At 36.8% G+C, this 25,915-nt stretch overlaps 1 protein-coding gene across 3 annotated transcripts in view; it reads right to left on the bottom strand.

Annotated features, from left to right (window-relative positions):
- Positions 1 to 8,312: 8,312 nt before the first annotated feature.
- PAIP1 (poly(A) binding protein interacting protein 1) overlaps positions 8,313 to 25,915 on the bottom strand; it is a 30,076-nt gene continuing 12,473 nt past the window's right edge. For all 3 annotated transcript variants that reach the window (XM_045566167.1, XM_045566166.1, XM_045566165.1), the window contains exons 4-11: positions 24,229 to 24,341; positions 20,173 to 20,284; positions 18,335 to 18,460; positions 17,044 to 17,150; positions 16,390 to 16,507; positions 15,574 to 15,628; positions 11,474 to 11,567; positions 8,313 to 8,684 (exon numbers count right to left, since the gene is read on the bottom strand). In XM_045566167.1, the coding sequence (XP_045422123.1) occupies positions 8,591 to 8,684; positions 11,474 to 11,567; positions 15,574 to 15,628; positions 16,390 to 16,507; positions 17,044 to 17,150; positions 18,335 to 18,460; positions 20,173 to 20,284; positions 24,229 to 24,341 (819 nt within the window). In that variant the 3' untranslated portion in view covers positions 8,313 to 8,590. The remainder of the gene's footprint in view (positions 8,685 to 11,473; positions 11,568 to 15,573; positions 15,629 to 16,389; positions 16,508 to 17,043; positions 17,151 to 18,334; positions 18,461 to 20,172; positions 20,285 to 24,228; positions 24,342 to 25,915) is intronic.

A 25,915-nucleotide genomic window follows, 5' to 3' on the forward strand; every position in this document is an offset into this window, starting at 1 on the left:
CCCTGCGAAGGGCGGGGCAGGAAGCGGAGGGGAGGGGAAGGTAGGTGGTATGGTTCCCAGCTGGGAATCAGGTCCGCCGCTCTTTGGTCTTTATTTCCGGTATCTCACGGAAGTTCGACCCGATTGCATGATAATAAAGTCTGGTGAGGTCCGACCTCTTGAATGGTCCAGCCAAGAACTAACCACAGGGTGGATTTTAGTGGAGTGATAGTTATTTAAAAGATCTAAACAATTATACCTCCATAAAACTGTTAAAAAACTTGGCCAAAGATGGAAACCTCTTTTTTTCTAATTTGGTATCAGAAACTAGGTTTCCATCTATGTATCTGCACTATTTTTTTCTAAAATGACAAGTAAACGTGTCTGCTATATTTATTGCCACTAAACACGTGTTTATGGAGAGTCGAGTCTGTGCTAGGCATGGTGGGGATAAAACAGGGAAGGAGGCCCAGTTCCTTAGGGGTGATGATAGGGGATAAAGATTAAAAGGCTAAATAAGCATTTGATCACAGTTGTGGTAAGTGTTCCCAAGATAAAATACAGAGGTTTGTGAGAGGATATACAGGCATATCTCATTTTATTGTGCTTTGCATAATTGCACTTTGCAGATACTGTATTTACTACAAATGAAAGTTTGTGGCAACCTGGTTTGGAGCAAGTCTATCACAGTGCCATTTTTCAAATAGCATGTGCTCGCTTCATGTCTCTTGTGTTACACTTTGGTAATTCTCACAATGTTTTAAACTTTTTCATTATATCTGTTGTGGTGATCCGTGATAAGTGATCTTTGATGTTACTATTGTAATTGTTTTGGGACACCACAAACCACACTTATATAACAGGGTGAACTGAATTGATAAACACTGTGTGTGTCTGCTCCACTGACTGGCATTTCCCATCTTCTCCCCTCTTTAGGACCTCCCTATTCTGAGAGGGAGGTCTCTCTCAGAGAGAATATTCAATAGGCCAACAATATTCAAATTAGGCCAATCAACTTTACAATGACCTCTAAGTGTTCAATTAAAAGGAAGAGTCACATGTCTCTCACTTTAAATCAAAAGCTAGAAATGATTAAGCCTATGGAGGAAGACATGTTGAAATAGACTGAAATCCAGGCCTCTTGTGCCAAACAGCTAAGATGTGAATGCAAAGTACAAGTCCTTGAAGGAAATTAAAAGTGCTACTCCAGTGAACACATGCATGATACGAAAGCAAAACGGTCTTACTGCTGATCTGGAGAAAAGTCTGGATAGAAGATCAAACCAGCCACAATATTCCCTTAGGCCAAAACCTAATCCAGAGCAAGGCCCTAACTCTCTACAATTCTATGAAAGCTGAGAGAGGTGAGGAAGCTGCAGAAGAAAAGTTGAAAGCTAGCAGAGGTTGGTTCGTGAGGTTTAAGGAAAGAAGCCATCTCCAGAACATAAAAGTGCATGGTGAAGCAGTAAGTGCTGATGGAGAAGCTGCAGCAAGTTATCCAGAAGATCTAGCTAAGATCACTGATGAAGGTGGCTACGCTAAACAGATGTTCACTATAGATGAAACAGCCTTCCATGGAAAGATGCATCTAGCACTTTCATAACTAAAAAGGAGAGGTTAATGCCTAGCTTAAAAACTTCAAAGGACAAGCTGACTCTCTTGTTAGGGGCTAAGGTAGCTGGTGACTTTAAGTTGAAGCCAATGCTCATTTACCATTCTGAAAATCCTAGGGCCCTTAAAAATTATGCTAAATTGACTGTGCCTGTGCTCTAGAAATAGCCAAATGTCATCTACAAAAGCCTGGATGACAGCACATCTGTTTACAGCATGGTTTACTCAATATTTTAAGCCCACTGTTGAGACCTACTGCTCAGAAAAAGATTCCTTTCAAAATATTACTGCTCATTGACAATGTACCTGGACACCCAAGAGCTTTGATGGAGATGTACAGGACATGAATGTTGTTTTCATGTCTCCTAACACAACAGCCATTCTGCAGCGTACAGGTCAGGGAATAATTTTGACTTTTAAGTCTTAGAATTTAAGAAATACACTTTGTAAGGTTATAACTGCTATAGATAGTGATTCCTCTGATGGATCTGGGAAAAGGAAATTGAAAACCTTCTGGAAAGGATTCACCATCTGGATGCCAGTAAGAACATCTGTGATTCATGGGAGGAGGTCAAAATATCAACATTAACAGGAGCTTGAAAGAAGTTGACTCCAACCCTCATGGATGACTTTAAGGGGCTTAAGTCTTCAGTGGAGGAAGTAACTGCAAATGTGGTGGAAATAGCAAGAGAACTAGAATTAGAAGTGGAGCCTGAAGAGTTGACTGAATTGCTGCAATCTCATGATAAAATGTGAATAGATGAGGAGTTGCTTCTTAAGTTTGGGCAATGAAAGTGTTTTCTTGAGATGGAATCTACTAGTGAAAATGCTGTAAACATTGTTGAAATGACGACAGAGATTTAGCATATTACATAAATTTCATTGATAAAGTAGCAGCAGGGTTTAAGAGGATGGACTCCAATTTTGGAAGAAGTTCTACTGTGGGTAAAATGCTATCAAACTGCAACACATGCTACAGAGAAATCCTTTGTGAAAGGAAGAGTCAGTTGATGTGGAAGACTTGTTGTCTTATTTTAAGAAATTGCCACAGTCACCCCAACCTTCAGTAACCAGCACCTTGATTAGTCAGCACAATCAACAAGGCAAATCCCTTCACCAGTAAAAAGACTGACTCGTGAAATCTCAGCTGATCAGTAGCTTTTTTTTTTTTTTTTTAGCAATAAAGCATTTTTAAATTAAGGTATGTACTTTTTTTAAAGGCATAATGCTTTTGCACACTTAATAATAGACTACAGTATAGTATAAACATAACTTTTACATGCATTGGGAAACCAAAAAATTCCCAGCTCACTTTGTGATATTTGCTTATTGTGGTTACCTGGAATCAAACCCACAGTATCTCCAAGGTATGCCTGTAGTAAGCAGATTTAATCTAGGCTGAGGCAATATTTCCACTGAAATCTGAAGTTTAAGTATGTGTTAGCTAAGTAAAGTATGGAGAATATTTTAAGCAGAGTAAGGTCCCTGTGTTAAGGCCCTGAGGCCCCAGGGAAAGATATTTTTCCTTGAAAGCGAGTGTAGTTTAAACATGATTAGAGGGGAGAGAGAAGCCTTAAGGGGAAAGAAGCCTGCAGTGGGGCTATAGAGGTAGGCAGGGACCTGATCATTATGCGTTTATGGACTTTATCTTAAGATTTATATTTTCTGATACCAAATTAGGAAAAGGTTCCTATCTTTGACTAAGTTGTTTTTTAAACAGCTTTATTGGGATATAATTGTTTACTACAAGGTCTTTAAGCAAAGAAAACAGCACCAATGGATGGAAAGAAATCTAACTCCCTAAATTTAGCTCTGTTTAAAAAAAAGCTTAATCCCAGCACTTTGGGAGGCAGAAGTGGGAGGATCGATTCAGGCCAGGAGCTCAAGACCAGCCTGGGCAATACTGAGACGCTGGTCTCTACAGAAAATTTTTTAAAAAATTAACCAGGCATGTTACACACCTGTAGTCCCAGCCACGTGCGAGGCTGAGGCAGGAGGATTGCTTGAGCCAGCAGTTGGAGGCTGCAGTGAGCTATGATGATGCCCGGGCAATAGAGTGAGATCCTGTCTCAAAAAAATAATAATAAATAAAATGGCTGATGTGCAAATTGATCAATATTACATGAAGTGTAAGTAAAAGCAACCTTAGACAACTATGTTTTCATTGATCTGTGACATCAGTTTGTATTATACAGTGCTAACTTAGGTCCTATTCTACCCCTATCTTTTCCCCTCCAATCTTTGAGAAACTCCTATATAGAAATTCTGTCTACTGCGGAGGGGTTTTGTGATACTATTTGTACTTTAGAAGGATTCCTGGAACTGCTGAGTGGAGAATGGATTGTAGGATGTAAGAGCTCAGGAGAAGGCTTTTGAAAATGCAACAGGACAGATAATGGCAGCTCATGACTCAGGACCTGGGCAGTAAAGATGGAGAACACAGCTCCAAGAAATATTCAGGAGATTCACTCTATTCTTGGTGATGATTGAATCTGGGTGTTGAGGGAGAGATGAGAGTCGAAAACAGTGCTAGGGGTTCTGGTTGGGGCAAGAGGATGGGTGGCAGCATTATTGATGAGAGGGGGATATACAAGGAAGAGCAAATTTAGGGATGACATGGTTTAAATTTTGTTAAGTCCACCTGGTGGAGATGGCAAGTTAGTAAAGGTCTGGAACTAGGAGATAGAACAAATCTAGAGGTCACTGACTGATAGCTCCTAACTGAAGCTACAGAAGATGAAATAGTATAAGAATATTGTGACATAAGAACGCGTAGGGTTGAATGTGGAAGCACATCAATATGTACAGACGACATATTGGTAGAGAAGCCCACAACACCATTGAGGAGGAACAGCATAAAGATATAAAGCAAGTTATTGTGTCTTAGATGCCTAGAGGTTTTCAATTTTGGTGTCACTGGTAATGTCATGTACTGCCAGAGGACAAACTAAAAAAAAGTGTTTACTGGATTTAGTGATATAGATAGAGGTCACTGGTGACTCTAGTGAAGGCCACAGTGAGGGCAGAAGCCTTAGTAGGTTTGAAAAGCAAATAGATAAGGAAATGGAAAAAATGGGACAACACCTGAGAAGTCATGAAGCAGACACAGGACCGTGGTTGGAGAGAAATGAGGGCCATATTTTTTTTTTTTTTTGAGACAAGGTCTCTGTCACCTAAGTTGGAGTGCAGTGGTGTGATCGTAGCTCACCTGCTGCCTTGAATCCTGGGCTCAAACAACCCTCCTGCCTCAGCCTTCACTACAGGCACATGCCACTGCACCCGGCTAATTTTTTAAAAAAAATTTTGTAAAGACGGGGTTTTGCTATTTTGCCCAGGCTGGTCTCAAACTCCTCCTGCCCTCAAGTGATTCTCCCACCTCGGCCTCCCAAAGTGCTGGGATTACAGTTGTGAGCCACCACACCCAGCCACCAGATTTCTTTTGATGAGAGGAATGGCATGTTCAACAGCTCCTGCAAAGAGCCAATGGAGAAAAATAAAAAACGCAGACCAAGTAACAATAGAGTTCACAAGAGAGAACAGGATTCCAGCAACTGCCCTCTAACAGGAGGGATTCTTACTGTACAGGAAGAAGAGGGATGAAGTGAACGCAGATGCATTTGTATACATTCGTCTCGGGGTTCCCCACTCTGCCCCGCCCCCCCATGAAGCAATCAGGGGATAAAGGACTGTTGCAGTGGAGAGGATTTAGAAACAGATAAAAGATAGATTAAAGAGACAAACATAGTAAGATTGTTGGCAGCACGGACAGCCTATCTGAAAGTTGTGACCATGAATTTATAGTGGTACAAACATAGCAGAAACATGACCTCCAGCTGCAAGGATGCAGAGGCAGTGTTGGGCTCATTCAGGTTTGGTGTCTTGCCAGGCCGACACAATAGGGCAGCAGCATACATGAGCTTATTTAAGTCTGCTAACATCTACTCAACCAAAGACCACTAGGCTTAAGCCTGTCTGCTGACAAAATCATTTATTGACTTGCAAACAAGGGAACCACAAGAACTGAAGATGGTACATTCCACAAGGGGGCGAAGGGCGCCATCTTTGGTAAGGTTTGGGTTCCTGCTGGATTCTGAGCAAACTGTAAGGGGAAGGAAGACCTGTTTCTGGGTTGGATGCTGTTTCGGCAGCAAGATTAGGAGAAGCAGGAATTAACTAGGGATTCGGTGCTGTCATGAGATGAGGGAGGTTTAGCAACTGGATGTCCCCCCATGTACCTTGGAAGAAACATTTCCTATTAACTTTGCAGCTAGTTTCAACCTAATTGTAGAGCTGCCTTATTTTCAGTTCGAGCCGACTTTCGGTCCTGGACAGTTTTTTACTTTCATACCAAACATCCTCCGCTCACTAAATGTGACTGATCTTTTTTCTAAACACGTACAACTTAATCCATACTCATCTGTCTTCCCTATAGATAAGATTTAATGAAATACCTAATTGTAGAATTACCTGTGCTGACAATGCTGTCTAGAGTTAACCTCCAGTGTCTTAGATTGTCCCCCAAATTACCCAACCAAAACCCAAATCCTATCATAGTTTTCTAACACCCTCTTACTGATACACCTCACAGTTCCAAGGTGTATGTTTTCTCTCACTACAACAATAAACCCAATATGTTCAGGTATAGGTATGTTTCTGGTGCCTTTGGCTGGAAAGCACTAATGATGTAACAGAGTCTGAATTGATGACATGACTGTCAGGTTATGACCCATATTTATGTTTTGTTGCCAGAGCACAAGACTATGACATTTACTGGCAACTGTGTGGCCTTGCTCATTGAAGACCTATACTAATAATCTGTACTAGACTTGACACACTCCTGCTGAAGACGTGGCAATCCTAAAGGCCAATGATTGTGGCACAGGGCCAACTCTTCCTTTCATTATGTACCAGTGCAATCTTAAAACATGTCCACATACTCCTTGAGGGTCTCCTATCTGATATGGCTTTAGTGACTTGCTTAGTACCTAGACAATGTAGTGGAAGTAAGGCTGCATGACTTCATAAGCAGCTTCGTTCTGGGTCTTTTTGAACTCCCCTTCTAAGAATCCAGCGGACATGCTGTGAGACATACCAGCCCAAGCCATGAGAAGACAAGTGTAGATGCTCTGGGTCAACAAGTCAGATCTAGTCTTGGCTTCAAGTCACCTCAGTCTAGTCACCAGCCATTTGAGAAGACAACTTCCAGACGATTACAGCCCCCTGCTGTTCAAACCACACCCCCAAGTCCTTAGTTTTCCTAGCCTAGGCCTCAGACATTATGGAATAGAGAAAAGCCATCCCCACTGTGCCCTGAACCACAGAACCCATGAGCATAATAAAATGGTTAGCTTATAACGTTAGGTATGGGTGGTTTAAGCAGCAGTAATAACTGGAGTATCAATCCTGTTGGTAGTCACCAAGCAGCAGTTGGTGACAATGAGCTAGTGGACAAATGGTTGGTTATTCACAGAGCAACTGTTAGAAGTTTGAAGTATATGTAGTTAGTATTCCTTGGTCCCTGGTCTACTGTACTGCCTCCTTTCCTACACCTCCTCCCACTCCAACATTTATAGTAAGCTCTATCTTTAGAGAACTGCAGGTTATGATAATAGCCACCAGGTTCCAGGAGACATTTTGAAAAAGAGAATTCCGACTATCATAACTTCCAAAAACCCTAGTTATACATATACATATATATATATATGTTCCCCTTTATAATATGAAATCTTAGAGTTGTAATGTTTTATATATTTGCTAGTTTTTCCTGGGTAGACTTGTTATTGAATTCTTATTCAGACATTGAATAGAGTATCTTCTATCTTAATACAGTTTCTCTGATTTCAAACCTTTAATTTATGTAATATAAACAAGTTCAACAGTGAATTCTTTAAAATACCAGAATGCCACTTCAAACTTACAGGAAACAGAACTATTTAAGTTTTATTTTCAAAGTCTAATTTTAATTCAGACTGAACAAACAAGCTGAAAAGTGAGAAACCTAACTGTATTAGCAGACACAGATGTACCAAATGTAAAACAGTGGGTTATTAACAGAACTATTTACATGCATATTTACAAGCAATACTTTTGTACATAAGTTTTATTTTTTAGTTAGTTGGAAAAAGATTTGACATTAGGTAAAAATATTAAATAGGGCTGAGGTGGTACCACATAATAAAAGTATTAGAAAAGTGACCTTCAAGGTGTATCAATTATAAAGCAGATGAAAACTTGAATGATAAATATCTAGTAAAATTTTCTAGTAAAAAAGTCAATGCAACCCATGCTACAAAATAAAAATGAGAAAGCCATATAAATGAAGCAGATAATGTTCTACGCCTTAGGGTAATGAAATTAGTCAGGTAAAAAAAAACAATTCTAGAATTGGAATAAATTCTCAGTGAAGAGTCTTGGTTGTTTAGCTGGGAATTCTCTAAGTCTTTCTTTAATGACATTTAAAAGCCCTTGGTATCAAATAGCATCTGCATATGTAAATCAGTGGTTAATGATATATTCCAAGACTTTAGTGCTAGACTTTCATGATTCTGATTCACATTTGAAATTTAATTTATTGAGACATTAAATATCAAACTAAAACGAAAGCTATAATACTCTTACCTTAAAGAGATGCTACATTTTTGCAGTAATATGTATTTCCAGACTAAGACTTTTCCCCCTTAAAAGTAGAATTTAAAGGATAAGCATCTAACCAGCTAGCAAAATTCAACATTTCATTTATTTCAAAATCGATTTTATTGCAGCCAAAACAGTGGAATTAACTGTACATAATAAACTATTATATATATATACACATTAAGTTATAGGGAATAAAGTTTATTTTGGCAGATAGTGTTAAACAAAATTAAAGTTGCATACATTAGTAACATAACTCAACATCCTTAATTTGGTATAAGTGTGACACATTTTCTTGCTTTCCTGTGTTCTGCTAAATCACTGTACCCTAAACTGCTTTATAAAACTGATATGCTGAAATTTAACTTTACTGTTTTCGCTTACGCTCTGATTCCAAACAAAACTTTTCATAAGCTTCTTCAATCTCTGGGTCCATCTCATCATCAATATCATCCAAGTATCTGTAAAAGAAACAAAAATGATTCATGTTTTTATTTTTTTAATTTCAAAATATTAAAGGGGTACAAACATTTTTGGTTACATGAACTGCTTTTGTAATACTCGAGTCACAGCTATAAGTGTGCCCATCACTCAAACAGTGTTCACTGTACCCATTAGGGAGGTTTTTGCTCCTTCCCTCCTCCCCAGTAAGTTTTTTAATTCAGAAGATGTCTAAGATGCTAAGCCAGGAAAAAATGTAACATAACTTTCCTAGACTGAGTTACAACAGAACTCAAGCCTAACTTTAGATTATATAAATGGCAGTCTTCAGATAACCACATGCTTGATTTGAAGACTGAAATTTTATACTGAGTCCATGATGTCTAAAGATTCTGCTATACTTTCAGGTATGTTAAATTCTGTAACCTAGAAGTTAAATCAAAGTTTCGACATACAAAGTTGGGGGCTCAAGACTGATATTAATAAATTTACCTTATCAATAAATAATTATACTATAACTAGAATGTAACTTTAAATATGCCTTTAGTGACGCATTAATGCTTTATGTCTATTTAAGGGTTATTCCTGCTAGGTTATTAGCATAGTAACAGTTTAGTCACACTCCCAAAGAAGACATTCATAGGAAGTTTTTTTTTTTCCCCAGACAGTTTCGCTCTACTGTGAGGACCAGAGTGCCATGGAGTCAGCCTAGCTCACAGCAATCTTAAACTCCTCGGCTCACGCGATCCTCCTGCCTTAGCCTCCTGAGTAGCTGGGAGTATAGGCGTGTGCCACCATGCCTGGCTAATTTTTTTTCTATTTTTAGTTGTCCGGCTAATTTCTTTCTATTTTTAGTAGAGTCAAGGCCTCGCTCTTGCTGAGGTTGGTCTCGAACTTGTGACCTCAAGTCATCCTACCACCTTGGCCTCCCAGAGTGCTAGGATTACAGGTATGAGCCACCTTGCTTGGCTGGAAGTACTTTCGGACATCATCTATTCCAGATTTTTTCCAACTATGGGATACTTTAAAAGGGTATAAAGCAAGGCTTACCGTAGTTATATACGGGGGGGGGGGGGGGGGGGCGGATTTAAAGTGTTAATTAAGGATTTAATATATATTCTTATTGAATTCCCATAGTCATCTTAAAATATAGGAATTATTTTCTTCATTTTAAGGATGGAAGAAGATTCTAGGAGGTTAAATAATATAAAATTTGGATAAGTATGTGGCAGGGCCAGAATTTTGTTCAACTCCAGATCTTTTCCCTTATTTATACTTTTCCCTCTACAACATGATGCTGTCTACAGGGTCCCCCTCGCCTGCAAAGATCCCTTCTACTGACAAGTGTGACAAAACTATCTTACCAATCCTACCAATTACTGACGTGTCTTTTTCTGTTTCTTCCCCATTTCCAGCACAAGGCCATGTGTTGAAACAACCATGAGCTCATTAAAGAGAATATACAGCTTACTGAACAAAATCTTTAGAGGATAACCTGAAGTTCAATGCTAAGAACAACTTTAAGTTCCATGGCGATACCTAAGCAAGACTGAACCTTCCTACTTCTCCCTGAGTCCTTATATCCCTGTACTTTCTATTAAATTAACTATGGAAACATTTTATTTCTAGATCTTAAACTGACCCATAATTAAAATGTCACTAGAATAAAGATGGCTCACTTTTTAAAACCTATAACACACAAGATGGGATGTTAGAAAAGGAAGTCACAGGTGTAATTTATTCTCCTCCCCGCCTCCCACCCAGTTAGGAAGAAAAACCTAAGGAGTTTGTCCAAATACATGCAAGTTGTCAACAGATCTGGGACTAAACCTCTCAAGTTACTGTTCCTTCTATCAGGAAAGGGAAGTACAATCTGATGGTGAGCAATACATTAAGAGTGTCTTCACTTATGGGTGAAGAAACAGATACATGAACAGGACTATAACTTATATCTATCAGGCCAAATATTTTTACATAGTAATCCGTTTTCTTTACTCTTTTTTTTTTTTTTTTTTTTTTGAGACAGAGTCTCGCTCTGTTGCCCGGGCTAGAGTGAGTGCCGTGGCATCAGCCTGGCTCACAGCAACCTCAGACTCCTGGGCTTAAGCGATCCTACTGCCTCAGCCTCCCGGGTAGCTGGGACTACAGGCATGAGCCACCATGCCCGGCTAATTTTTTTTTGTATATATATATTTTTAGTTGGCCAGATAATTTCTTTCTATTTTTAGTAGAGACGGGGTCTCACTCTTGCTCAGGCTGGTCTCGAACTCCTGACCTTGAGCAATCCACCCGCCTCGGCCTCCCAGAGCTAGGATTACAGGCGTGAGCCACCGCGCCCGGCCGCTCTTTACTCTTAATTAATCCTCTAACAGCTAAGATTTGAACCTTTTACTATGTGCTAGAAGGCTAGCAAGTATTTTTTATGTATTCTCATTCAGATTTCAAAAAAAAGACCTGAGGGGTATGACTATTCCCATTTTATAGAAACAAGCACAGAAGTTGCCTAGGATCTTAAAGCAGTAGAGCTTCTTAAAGTCTAGGTATAACACAATGTTTTTTAAAAATAAACTTAGTAACTTAAGCATGTTTAAGTTATGTTTTAATATAGTTATTTTTCCTCAACTATAGATTTTTCACAACCAGTCTTAGTTTAACATGATTTTCTGAAAATTTTTAGTATATAAGCACACTATATAATATATAACGATACCATCAAATCAAAATGCCATTCTTTCATGAGCTACCTTTTTCTAGTCTGATCTCTATTTACAAATGAGACACAGAAAGTTAGTAACTAAGGAAAACTTACGGATCACCAGCCCCTGATAAATCTGTTCCATTTTCTTCATAATCTGGAAAAAAGTCCTCTCTTTCAAGTAATTCTTGATACTTCTCTTGGTAATCTATGAGACAACATAGGAGAAAAATGAAATGCTATAAAAACCCATAAGAAGTGACCAGTTACCCCTAAAATTTATTATGACTTTTCACTTAAGTAGATTCAATGTTTAAATAGCAGTAAACTCCCAGTTATGTGAAAAAAACTGCTTTTATAAGACTTATACTCTAACTGGCTTCCTTTTGCTCCCCTACATGCTTATAATTCTTACAATTATATATAATACTGTAAATATAAGTTGGAATTCAAAGCCACAAATATACCAGAGTACACTCCACAGCCAATGTGTGCTGTTTACATTCTCTACTGGGGCTTTCTGTCAGACAAAATACTGGTGATATGACTGTTGGGTAAGAACACGCCTTCCATAAAGAAGGATTTTAATCTAATACTACTCCTGGTTTCCAGCTCCCCCAATCCTCCTCCACAAGGAAGTAAAGTAAGGTATCTGGCTAGCAGGTAACAGCAACTGGTCCCTGTTTTTCAGATGAGGTTAACCTATGAAAGGTTCTAAGCATAGGGGAATTCCTTTTCTTTCCTTCCCCTAGAGACTAGGAAGGCAACTACCTGGTATGTTTCAGCTCCACCAACTTTCCTTTTGTTGGGTCTTCCAAGGTAATACAGGTGATAACTCTTCACCTGCCAACTGTCTTAGAGTTATTGAATACCTTTTAAGATTAGTATGAATCTAAATAGTAATATTGAGACTATTAATAAAATCAGTTACCTTAAAATAAGTTTCTTATGAATAGAAGATAAATCTTAAAAGGATATTATAATTACATTAGACTGGGCAAAGACCATGTTTTCCCAAGACTGTGAGTCTCTGGCAAATTAATTCCAGCTTCAAGGGGTGGTGATATTTCAATATCCAATTTTGACAATTTAGAGACAATTTTAACCATAAAATCTTCCTGCTACAAATGGCTTGAGGTGCTGCTTAAGACATTCTTTTATATGTATGGATGAATTCACAAAAAAGAAAATTCAACTCATCAGATGACAAAAAAGGAACTGAAAGCCATAGATAAACTACTACAGCTGTTGCAGCTGGGAGGCTGAATGATGGTGTTGGTCTCTAACTAAAGGGCTTAGATTTAAAATGCACAAGTCAGAAAGCAAGGTCTTAGGCCCATGTGAAACAGAAAGATGGAATCCATGGCTCCATGCCCAGCTTCATCCTGCACAAACCTGGGACCTTCAAAGGGCTGGAATCTTAAGCCAAAGGTGAAACAGGAAAAAACAAAAAAATACTTCAGTGGTGTTTTTATCTAAGAGAGATAAGAAGGAAACTTGGTTGCCTCTGCCTGGGTTTAGAACGCAGACAGAGCATTCTGGAGAAACTGGTTCCCCAGAGAATTTTTAACAATGGCCCTATAACCTCAAATTTCTACTACCTACATAAAGAACCCTATGATATGAAAATAAAAACTTGTTCCAAGTCAGTGATACCCGCGGTGGCTCATGGCAGAAGCAAATGTAACACCATTTTGGATGGAAATTTCCACAATCCAAGCCACAAAGCATTTTCATGAAGGAAAAAAAAAAAAGACAATTAAAGCACGAAAGCATTCATACATGATCATAATATATGTAACTTCAAGTGATTCAGGAAAGTGTGTGGAGAGAGCTCAAATGACAAAGCAAATAACTGTTAACAAAAAGCACATCTGGGTAAAAGGCAAATGGATATTCTTTGCATGATTTTGACTTTTGCAACTTTTCTGTAAGTTTGAAATCATTTCCGAGTAAAAGTTTAAGAGTGTTAAGGAAATAAATTTTTATATGTGATAACCAGAAATAACAGCAGGGTTAGAATTAAAAGGGATAATAAAACAAAACAAAGATAAGCATGCTTAGAATGATGAGAAAAGAATTGAACTTTGAGAAAAGGTCAAGATAATTTGAACAAAATGCAGAAACAAAATTCAGTTTGGTTTTTCTGTAGATCTCTAAGATTTTAATTACTCTGAAGTATAGAAGATTAAAACACAACCCACAAAGAAAAAGCATGAAATTGAGATCTACTGGCTGTCTATATTACTTTTCCTTGAAAAGAAACTGAAAAAACAAAACTGAATTTCTATAAACAAAGGAATCATTAGAAATAGATAGGCTAAACAGATTAGATAAAGATGAAAAAGAATCTAAGTCAATCAAGGTAAGTTTGAGTAAGAAAGAAAATTTATCTTACCAGATATAGCAAGATTTACAGTAAGGTAATAATAAAGAGTGGTATTGGTATGGAGAGACAAGACAAAAGATCCACATGAATAAACACAGGAGTAAGACAAGTTTACGGAGAAGTTATGTGGTACACAATAGAGGGGGCTTACTATAACTAAGAGGAAGGATAACCTAATACCTGTTGCTGAGACTGTAGACTATGGAAAAGATGTCTAATTCCTACTATATCCCACATATAAAAGTCAAGTAGATTTAGATTAAAGATCTAAATATGAAAAGCAAAGATATTCAGAATAAAATGGAATTTGATAGTGGCAAGAAAACATTCTTAAAAAGAAATTTTGTTTACATTAAAACCCAAAGGTTCTAGGCCAGGTGTGGTGGCTCACATCTGTAATCCTAGCACTCTGGGAGGCTGAGGCGGGCAGATCGTTTGAGCTCAGGAGTTCGAGACCAGCCTGAGCAACAGTGAGACCCTGTCTCTACTAAAAAAATAGAAAGAAATTAGCTGGACAACTAAAAATATATATATAAAAAATTAGCCAGGCATGGTGGCACATGCCTGTAGTCCCAGCTATTCGGGAGGCTGAGGCAGTAGGATTGCTTGAGCCCAGGAGTTTGAGGTTGCTGTGAGCTAGGCTGATGCCATGGGGCACTCTAGCCCGGACAACAGAGTGAGACTCTGTCAAAAAAAAGAAAAAAACCAAACACACACCCAAAGGTTCTATACGATAAGATATTTAGATATTTTAAACTAAAAGGAAAGACAGCCACATACTGGGAAAAGTTAACTGAAACCATCAGCTGACTAAGGATCACTTTTTTCTAGACTACTTAAGGAATTACAAATCAATAAGACAGACAAATGATCCAACGGATATGTGGGCAAATAGCACAAATGGGCAATTCTCAAAGGAAGAAATCATCAGTCAACAGAAAAAGAAATTCATTATCACTAGTAGTCAGGGAAATAAAATGACAGCAAGAGAATTTAATACAATCAGACTGACACATTAAGTCTAATAAGAATTATTGCCAGGGATGAGGAGCTGGAACCATCATATGCTGCTGGTGGGAATATTAAGTGGCATAATCATATTGTAAACAATTTAGCAACATTTAGCGACACTGAAGAGGCTCATGGCCTATAATGTAATTCTACTTCCTCACCTTAAAGAAACTTCTTTGTGCTAGAGGCACAGGATAAACAATGCCTGCAATCCAGAGGAAACAAATGGAAAAAATCCAACCACAAGCTAGTTGTAGTTTGTACCAAGTGGGAAAAATTTCTTCCTCACCCTATTGTCCCATTTATCACAAAGGGATCTTTCTATAAATGACCCTCTTTCTTGAAGGGGAAGTATGTAGAGATTTAGGTTTTAAATTAACTCTGACCTGCCATATATTAACAAAATCTGTAATTCTTGGTATTCACAAGCATTAACCCATATTAATATCTGTTGCTATGTTGAACTAGAAGCACCTTTCCCCTCCATTCTAAAATTACTTGAAAGTTTAAGAGTATAAAAATCTAACAGAAAATATAACATAAAAATGGTTGCTTAATTGAGGAATTCTTCCAATTCTGTACTATTAAAGTGACAAGACACTATATATGGAGTTAAGACTTTCATTTGAAATGGTTCAAGTGATCACCATGAAAAATATCCTGTATAAAACAAACCTTCTTTACCTTAGCATTTTAGAATGATGTGAACAAGTCAAAAAGCGACAATTTTGTGCCAGTGAGGATGTGGTTTTCTGTGATTTACTACTTTAACAAAAAAATGAGGGTGGGAAGAAATGACTGTGAGACAACATACCTGGATCAGCTGCAGTGAAAGGAACACCATCAGATGTATAAAATGTTGGTTCATTCTAGGATGAATCAAAGTGATAAAAATATGTAATCATTTCAGAATTGATTTTTTTAAAGTATATCAATTAATGCAGCATGGCTGATGTCACTCATCTGCACCTGATAACGCAAGAAAAAGCAAAAAAAGCTAACTTCCTAGCTGCCATTCTCACTTCATTGGAAAAGTCTATGGTTTTCAGATTTCCATTCTATTATCTTAAGCTCTTGTGGTTCTAACTGTGCTGTCTATTGTCTGTCACATTCATGGTGAACTGTTCTGTTGTGCACTGTGATTTAGTGTCAGCTCATTTTTAGCTGTGGTTTCCCCCTACCCACTTCAAGAATCCTCATTTTTTGGAGAATTTCCAAGACTGGGGTTGGAGGAGCATTTCTCCATAGTTGCTTTATGTCTGGTCATGTTGGGAGCTTCAGGGCATCACTGGCCTGGTAACCATTTTTTATTTTACTTTACTACAACATGCAAAGTCAGTCAGAGATGCAGGTCCTTAGTTATGAATTCTCTGGAAAAACTGCTTCCTGGCATCCCTGTGCTCACTCAAGTCCAATCTTTATCAATTTCTCCTTGGATGAAATCTTTCTCCAGTCCACCCTAGCACTGGAGAATTCCAGGTCTCGTCTCTTAATTTACCTGGTCTGCTTGATGCCATGTCAACCTAAGCCAGTGAAGAGAGGTATTAGGCACTCAACTCTGAAAATAGCTTTGTATAACTTATCTAACTTGCAAAGTTGAATTCAAACAACAAACAAAACACTGGCATACCATAAAGTAGTTAGGATCATTTTCAGGTGTTGCTTCTCTGTATGTTGAAGTTGCATGAACTCTACCCCAGTTACTGGACCGGAGTTCTACAAGCTTTAGTAGCATCTGTTTTACATCTCTGCAGACAAAAATAAAAAATGAGTTAAAGTATATCCATTGTAAGTGTCAGACTCTGAAACACCTCGACTCTTAAAACTTTATGTCCTAAATTTAACATGTACATCAGTGCTTTGATTTTCTGACATTTCCTAAATGACACAAATTCACTTAAAAAAAATCTTGAAATTTGTTTCACATAACTGACTATATGGTCCTTAAAGGCAGTAGCTACCTTTCAAACATTTTTGTGTGTCCTACTATACTTATAGTAGTACTTTACCCAAATATTTGTTTAATAAGTCTGAATCATTTTATTTTTCATTGGACTTATATCTTAACACAAAAATATCTTAACTTTTTCAATTTCTAAACGAAACTGAACAAAAATGGCTAGTGAGCAGAAACCATAGGTAAATTATTCCTTTAAAGAAAATATTTCTGTAGATCTATAAGATTTCAATTATCCTGATGAATTACAGCAGATTATGAAGACAACCTCTAAAGAAAACCAAGAAACTGAGACCTACTGGCTATCTACATGACTTCTTTTCCTACCTGCTGCAGTTTGCATCTAGGACAACATTTTCAATTCTCTGAATAATTTCTTGCATATCAGTCTTTCCTTTTTCTTTCCAGGCATCTTCCAAAACTGACCCTGTCAACTAAAAGAGTATGTGTTGGTAAAATAAGGAATTGACAGAATATGGAAATTCTAAAAAGATACATTAGTAGTAGTTTAAGAATTCACCGAGCAAGATGAATTTAGCAAGTTATAATAACTATTCTCAATTATTCTCTACCTCTAATATTAAGAGGTCTCTATACCCTCTGTTTTCCTTGACTGCAAGAAACTAAAGGAATGAACTATAAAATTTTAATCATCGGTTATCAATAACATATATAATAAATGTTATATTCCCTGTATGACAAAGATAGGCTATTAGGTTTGAATGAACATACCACTTTTTGAAATACGCAACATGCACAAATATAGAAGCTCTGAATTAAAACACATACAACAAACTCCATCAGGAAAAAAAAGAGTTGAAGGATTTAAACAGGCAATTCACAGAAACTAATAAAAATGGCTAAAAAGCATGAAGAAATGCTTAAATTCATTAGTGATCAGGAAAATGCAAAGTAGAATGAGCTTTTAGTTTTTACTCATCTATAACAAAACAATACCCAAGACTGATTACATCCATCACTATAAGGATATAGGGAAAGATGTACTCATTCACCATTGATGTAAGTACACTCTAGGGTTCAGCACTTGGAAAGAAAATTTGCCATAACCTGTCCACATGAAGAACACATTCTCATTCACTCACCAAATCTATGTTTAAGAATTTAACCTACAGAAATATCTGCACATATAAAGACATGAGAAAAGATTATTAGCAGTGCTGCGGTAGCTAAGCTGACAGTAATCCAAATGTTCCTTGATAAATACTTATAGATTTGTGGAATGGATAAACATATGCATACAATGTAATACTAGGAAGTTACTCAATAATGAGTAAAAACTGTGTGCCATGGGAAAAAAAACTAAGATCCTTCATTAGGTGGCAACAAAAAAAAAAGTCACAAAAGAATAAGATTTTATAAGAGCACATATATAGAAAGGAAGAAGAGGGAATTTACAGACAGGGATGGGGTGAAGGACTTCCATGTTTTGCTTCTTAAACATTAAGCATATATTGCTTTTCCAACGTATTTGACAGTAAAGTGAAATGTCAATAATTAACTTAAATAATCTTGAATTCATTTGTGTACTACATACTTTCCTTCCTGTAAATTATAAATTAAATGGGTAAAATGGTTAAATTTTTTAAAAAAAACCTACCTTCAGTAATTTTACTGCACAAATTAAGTTGTCATCCATAGGATTAGAAAAGAGGGCATTCAGCAACTCTCGAAGACCAACCTGAAGAATATCTGCTCTTGTAACCTGTCCATTTGTTCCCTTGATCTTTTAAGACAAAAGAAAATTAAAAGCAAGGATGCCAAAATATGATACAGATATATAAATGGTCTAACAAGGTGTTGGCAAAATAAGTGTTTTAGTTAAATACAAAAATCATAGGAACACACTCCAACATCTTTACAGAATTAGTTAGAATTACTTTATATGTAACTAAAACCTCTAATGAAACCGGTAAACCATGGGTAAAATTTACCTACCATTTATCACACATATGGTCAGATAATTTAAGCCCACTTTGATGTTACTGCTTCATAAAGCATCCTCTAGTTTAACCTAACTACCTTCTTTGAACACATACCATTTTATTCTGCTTTTTACACTAAATTAATATTTTCTATTTTAGAGTGGTATATATATCTTATTTCATTGGGTAGAGAAATTTTAGGTGCAGGAATGATGCCTTAATCTTTATACTCCCCACAGACCTAGCATCATTACTTTCATATAGGAAATGCTCAACAGCATTTTTAAAATGACTCTTCATTTAAGCCACATTTTAGAGTGTTATTTTGGCTTATACAAAAATTAGACTAAAAAAGCATAAGGGATGAGGTTTTTTAAAAAAATTAGGTAGACCTGTAATAAAAAGGAATAGTAAGTTAGACACTGGACTGGACATAGACCTTTTAGATACACTGGGTGAGATGCACATTTGATGGTGGATTCACATGTCTTATGTTTCTGATATTATGGTGTTTATGAAATTAAGTTCAAGTCAGGGTTTAAGAAGGTATAAATCTATATATGGGATTCACTAATCAAAAAAAAATCTCAACAAGTCCATTACATAGTATTATAATTTATTCAGCACTTACACTATCTACTAACAAGCATATGCTTGAGTAAAGTATACCACCTAAATTTACAAACACTTTTAGCTGTAGACTCTGTACAAATGCATTTTATGTGGAAGATTAATATATAAAATAGGACAAAAGAACTATTTTTTAGGGGTAGGGAGATTGGGGAGATGTTGGTGAAAGGACACAAAATTTCAGTTAAACAGGAGGAATAAGTTCAAGAGATCTGTTGTACATCATGATGACTATAGTTAGTTAATATACCGTATACTTGAAAATTGAAATTAGGTTAAGTGCTCATCTCACAAAAAATACTTGTGTGAGGTGATGCATGTTAAACAGCTTGATTTAACCATTTCATTGTATACATATATCAAAATATGTGGTACATCATATAATTTTGTCAATTAAAAAAATAAGTAAAAAATATTTTAAAAGAACTATCTAGGAGAATTAGGGTAAAAAGCCAGAAACTCTAATCTTTCTCTTCACTCAAAAGATTGTGTTCTGCAAAGTTGCTTTGAGCCACCATCTGTAAGTCACTATACTAAATGTGTTAACATTTATGATGCAAGGACTCAAAAGGTATCACTGTTGATACCTCAAGAGCTTCAACTTACATGTAAACACAGCTTCCTAAAAGTACATAAAAACTTTAAAAAGCTCAGTAATTACTTTCCAACATCTTGCCCATGAGCAGGAGAAATAAATGTTACAGATGTCCATTAGAACATAGATACTACCATGAGTAGATGCTGAAACATGTTCTTTCTCTCCCACTCCCCCCTCTTTCATTTCATTCTTAATATTGTAAAAGTACAATGTGAACACAAATACCTCATGGAGATCAACTTATGTTCTCAGGCCGTGTTAGTATTTAAAAGAAAAATTGCTTACCTCCAGGTTAAGATAAAGCTCTCCCAGAAAGAGCACAAATGCATGAAATCGTTTTCGAGTAACTTCATCCCCTTTTGCAGCTTGATCTTTAACTTCGTATTCAGTCCGACATCTAATAAAGACATATCTTTTATAATCTCACGTTTTTTAAATAGTCAAACAAGATGACCACTTGTCAGTTTGGTTGTTCACAGCAATAGAGGCAAGTATAATGTTCCAACAACCTGACTTTCTATAATAAAGTGCTTCTGTCTATTGTAAAGGCTAGAATATACAGCAACTTTTCACACTAAGACTCCCAGTTTCAAGAAACTAATAGTTTTATTTTCAACTATTCTTATCAAATTGGTAATATGTTTAAGCAACATAATGTCATGAGGTTCATGGCACACTGGGACCAATAAGGGGGAAAAAAAGAAGCCTCACCTTATTTGTCTTATAGGCTTTTTGATAATCACTGATTTTACCTAAACTGTCCCTGTAAAAATTTTTTTGCATATTAGAACTTTGAAACATATCCTTAAATATATACAGATGGCCTCCAACTAAACTGAAAATAAAGTGAATTCTTTTTTTTTTTTTTTTGAGACAGAGTCTCACTCTGTTGCCCGGGCTAGAGTGAGTGCCGTGGCATCAGCCTAGCTTACAGCAACCTCAAACTCCTGGGCTTAAGCGATCCTACTGCCTCAGCCTTCCGAGTAGCTGGGACTACAGGCATGCACCACCATGCCCGGCTAATTTTTTGTATATATATTTTTAGTTGGCCAGATAATTTCTTTCTATTTTTAGTAGAGACGGGGTCTCATTCTTGTTCAGGCTGGTCTCAAATTCCTGACCTCGAGTGATCCACCCGCCTCGGCCTCCCAGAGTGCTAGGATTACAGGCGTGAGCCACCGCGCCCGGCCATAAAGTGAATTCTTAAGTCAAGCCCATTACCCTTGTAATTTCCAGTACACAGATCAGGGAATTACTACTATGAGGAAATAATTCCCTAATTAAAACCACAACACAGAAAGCAATTGATTTGGTCTCTATTTCCAATGAAGACTGAGGGCTTCAAACAACTGAATTTTCCTTGCTTTATTTTCCCCTGACTTGGCCCATTTGCCTCACAGATAACAAAAATAAATTCTCCTGGAGCTTATTGTCATAGTTCCTACAGGGTACCTAAACTAATCACAATATGCCTGTCACTGCCTTTATTCAGTATAATTATGATGTTGGCTGCTGTCACTAAAAATCCACTAAGGTGGATTTTTGCAGTCCAAAATGTGGACTATAAAAGTTTATCACTTTGGTGTTAAGTATTTTTTATCTTTATTGATAAGGAGGTGAGAAAACTCTAGGAAAGTCATTTTATATAAAATGGTTGACAGTTTTTCTTTTAAAGAAAAAGGGAAGATCTATTGAGACAAAATGGCTTCCCCATATAGCCAATTTAGGTTGGCTTTGTAAAAAAATTTGTAATGAAGAAAAAAGAAATCACTTCTTGCTCAAGAATTTACCTTGGGTCAGTTTGTGAGCCAGCCATAAACCCAGCGTAACTTATGGTGCCTATGTAGCCAATCCCAATGCTTACAAGCTGTATTAACTGAGTACCATGCTTCAGACGTAGTAAGTCAGATGTAGTAAGATATTTGTTACCTTGTTGTACATATTAAATTCTTCATCAGAAAAAAAAAAGCTCTAGTTAAAAAACACTCTAGTTAATATTAGAAGAGATCGGTGTTTTTTTTTTTTTTTTTTTTGAGACAGAGTCTCACTCTGTTGCCCTGGCTATAGTGCAGTGGTATCATCATAGCTCACTGCAAGCTAAAATTCCTGGGCTCAAGTGATTCTCCTACCTCAGCATCCTGAGTAGCTGGGACTACAGGCTCATACCACCACGCCCAGCTAATTTTTGTATTTTTTTGTAGAGATCGGGTCTTGCTTTAGCTCAGGCTAGTCTCAAACTCCTGGCCTCACGTGATCCTCCCGCCTGGGCCTCCCAAAGTGCCAGGATTACAGGCATGAGCCACCATGCCCGGCCCAGAGGAGATTAGTCAATGCCAACTCAGTCATCCAAAAACACCTTGTTTGGAAGCTTTTCTTTCTGCTACAACTTCACAGGTAAGAATTTAGATGAAACTTTTGTTTTACAAATTGCTACAACTATTAGACTATACATAAGGACATGAATATGTGTAAAAGTAACATGGTTGTACGTTGTTGACTATCTAGGTTAAAGACCCTAAACCTTTTTAAGCTGAAGATTTAATTATAAAAGCAATATATATTTATTTCAGAAGAGTTAAAATAAAAAAATATAAAGAACAGTCATCTATAATACCACTGCAACCATGAGACAGGTGCTGTGAGGGTAACTTCCATTCTTTTTTTTTTTTTTCCAAAGACTGTATGTAGTAGAACTATGCTCTGCTTGTTGCTTGTTATATCCTTAGCAATTCTCCACATTAGTATCTTTGACAGTATTATAGTACTATAGAACCACACACACGTAAGACTCAGAATTGGAAGAGTGGTTCTCAATCATTGCTTCGCAGTAGAATTACTCGGGGAGCTTTAAAAAACCATCCCCTGGCTCCACCACAGTCCAATTAAACTAGAATTTGCGAGGGTGGAGGCAGGGTCTCAGCCCTATTTTAGTCTCTAAGCATGAATAACTCTAAGGCAAAACCAGGGTGAGAAGCACTGGGGAATAAGAAGATATATGAACCTTTCTGGCATCCTACCTCCTAGAAGTAAACCACTTTGTATCTTTCTCGAAGCTACAATTTGCATTTCTTTAATTATAGGTAAGGTTAGATATTTTTATAACTTTGTCATTTATATTTTTCCAACTATACCAATCAAGGCCATTCCAAATATTTCTATTAAGATACTGGTCTTTTTCTTACTCATTCCTAAGAGGCCCCTCTTTTTTATTAAGTAAATGAACTCATTGGCATATGTTATAAATCTTTCAATTTTCACTTTATAAATTTATGCCTTGCTCCCCAAATGTTATAATCTATATGTAACTAAATTTGTTAGTCTCTTATTTTAGGGCCTATGGGTATGGCATCTTGCTTAAAAGGCCTTTACCAACTCAAGATTTTTGTTTAATTGTCAGTTTTCCCCCTTAGTATTTACCATTTCACTTTTAAGTCTTTTCATATATTTGGAATTTATTTTGGCATAAAGATACGAATTCATCTTTGTTTTTCTCCTGAATGGCTATCCAATTATGCTATCAGCACAATGTATCTTTTCATCAAAAGGTTAATTTCTAGTGTTTCTGGTGTCTACTTTTAGAATCATTCTGTTCCACTGCAGTTTAACCACACAATGGAATACTTTTGCAGCCACTAACTGTATCTTTAAAGAACTAATGGACTGACTATAATAAACTTGAAGAGAACCCTCATTATTGAGGACAACTCAAATTTTGAGAAGATTAGTTTTCCCTAAATTAGCTTATAAGTTCAGTATCATCCCCAAAATATCTAACAAATACCAACAAGGTAATTTCAAATACTGATTCTGAAGTTCATTGGAGAAAACAAGCATAGCAAAGATTTCCACACACACTAAAAAAGAATGGAGAATTAACCAGATGTTTTAAAAATTAGAGCTTTTTAACAGCTATTGTATGGTAATAAAAAGGAACACAATAAGTGATAAATGTAATATAATGAAAGTCTATAATCAAAACCCAAACGTAAAAACACAGTGTGATAAAGATGGCAGTTCGAATCAATAAGGATTATTCATTTTTATTCTAAGTAAAATTAGAACTTTACTCAAACAAAAACTATAGAAATGCTAAGAAATACATATCATTTTTAAGATCTTAGAAAAGGAAAGGACCTCTAAACACAAACCCCAAATCAGAGACCATTACAGAAAAAAAAAGGACTGATATTTGACTAAAAACTTTTTAATATCAGCAAATAAGAACAGGCCACCCTACTCTCCCCTGCAACTTTCTGTGACACATGGTCTTTAGAAAAAAGGAATAGTCAAATTCTAGTACATTTACAAGTAGTTTTCCTTTAACTTCATAAACACACTAACCTTTGAAGTAGCAATTGGCGGAAGTTGCCACTCTGTGGGCTAATTGTCAGATGATGGGACAGGTAATTACACAGGCGAGCTCCCATGTAAGAGAAATTTGGGATAGATGTGGCCTTTTAAAAAGAAAAGTTTTGTATGACACAGATACATTGTTATTAATGCAAACACTTAAGAATAGTAACATTCTAAAAAGGAAAAATTATTTTGACTCCCCAAACTGATCATATACAAATCTTTTGTAATTAGCATAAGGTAATTAAGTTTACTATCCCTCCAACATTATACCAAGAATCACAAGTACAAAGAAATGTTTAAGACAAATTCTTCCCCTCCTGACCATTTACCTGAGGTTACCAGAAAGCAAATAGACAACGTCTCTTGACGTTAACCCATTTCTGCAGAAAACTTGTACATGAACCTAGTCACGCAGTGACAATTATGAACAAGAATATCTATCCAACTATTGACCAGTGGTGCTTCTCAGGGGCAGGACAGCACAGAGTTTGCGTCTAGCAGATCAGAACAAGATTCCCTGGCATTCTGCTTCTTGACTTTGGAAGTCACTAAACCTCCCTGAGCTTTAGTTTGATTACTAAAAAGGTGATCAAAGATACTTGGCATGAGAGACTAACACTTAAAGAATACTTCAAGAGCACTTGGGATACAGAGGAAATTAAAACAGCTAAGCTATTAAAAAAAAAAGTGAGAAAACACTACATATAAAAGAATATAGTGATGTAGCCAAAGCAGTACGGAGGAAGGTTAGTCATAGTTTTTAAATAGTAGAGAACATAATTTGCCACCTAACATTAGGCAAGAAAACACGTTAGGAGGTTAAGGGACTTGGCCAAGGTCACAAAGGTCATCAACCACAGAATCTAGATCTAACAAATGGCCTGATGCCACTCCAACCCCATGTTGGGTCACTTACTAGGTCTGGTAACCTTAGACAAGTCACTTAACCTTTCTTAATATATATATACAGAATGGGAATAAGTAATACCTTGCAACTACTGAGGATTAGATGAGTTAACTACATGTGAAGAGCTTAGTACTACATACTGCCTGGCATGTATGTAGTAAGTGCTTGATAGATATTAGACCTTTTTATTTCTAATTATTTCCTTGCTTACATGGGATCCCACACATTTCACATCAAGGGAGAAAGACTGATTTTTCCTGACATTAGCTGGTACCACAGAAGACTTGAAACTCAAATTTATACTTTCCCCACTATTGGCACTGCCCATTTTCCTTTAGTTTCTTTTTAAAGTTATCACACATAATTTAAAGACTTAAATTCTATGAGGCTTGTCATTCAACAGTTTCCTACTTCCCTACCTATGCCCCAGACAACCACTTTTTGGTCTTTCAGCTAAAAAGATTTTAACCTCTTGTATCTCCACGCTACATGATTTTTCAGCTTAGATGTTATTTCTCACCAAAGTTGACCATACCTAATCTGAAAATTCAGAATGTCCCAAAATCCGAAGACTTCTGAGTGCTCACATGACATCACAAGTGGAAAACTCTACACCTGACTTCAGGTGACAGATCAGTCAAAAAGTGGGCACACAAGAGTTTACTCAGCAACACCAAGGGAAAAAGAGCCTCCCAACCCTCTTCAATTTCAACAGACTTGAGCCTCAGCCCTGAGAGATTTCATTTTGTACTATATATGCAAATA

This window comes from Lemur catta, chromosome 12 (genome assembly GCF_020740605.2).
Source record: "Lemur catta isolate mLemCat1 chromosome 12, mLemCat1.pri, whole genome shotgun sequence".
Classification (NCBI taxonomy): Eukaryota; Metazoa; Chordata; class Mammalia; order Primates; family Lemuridae; genus Lemur; species Lemur catta.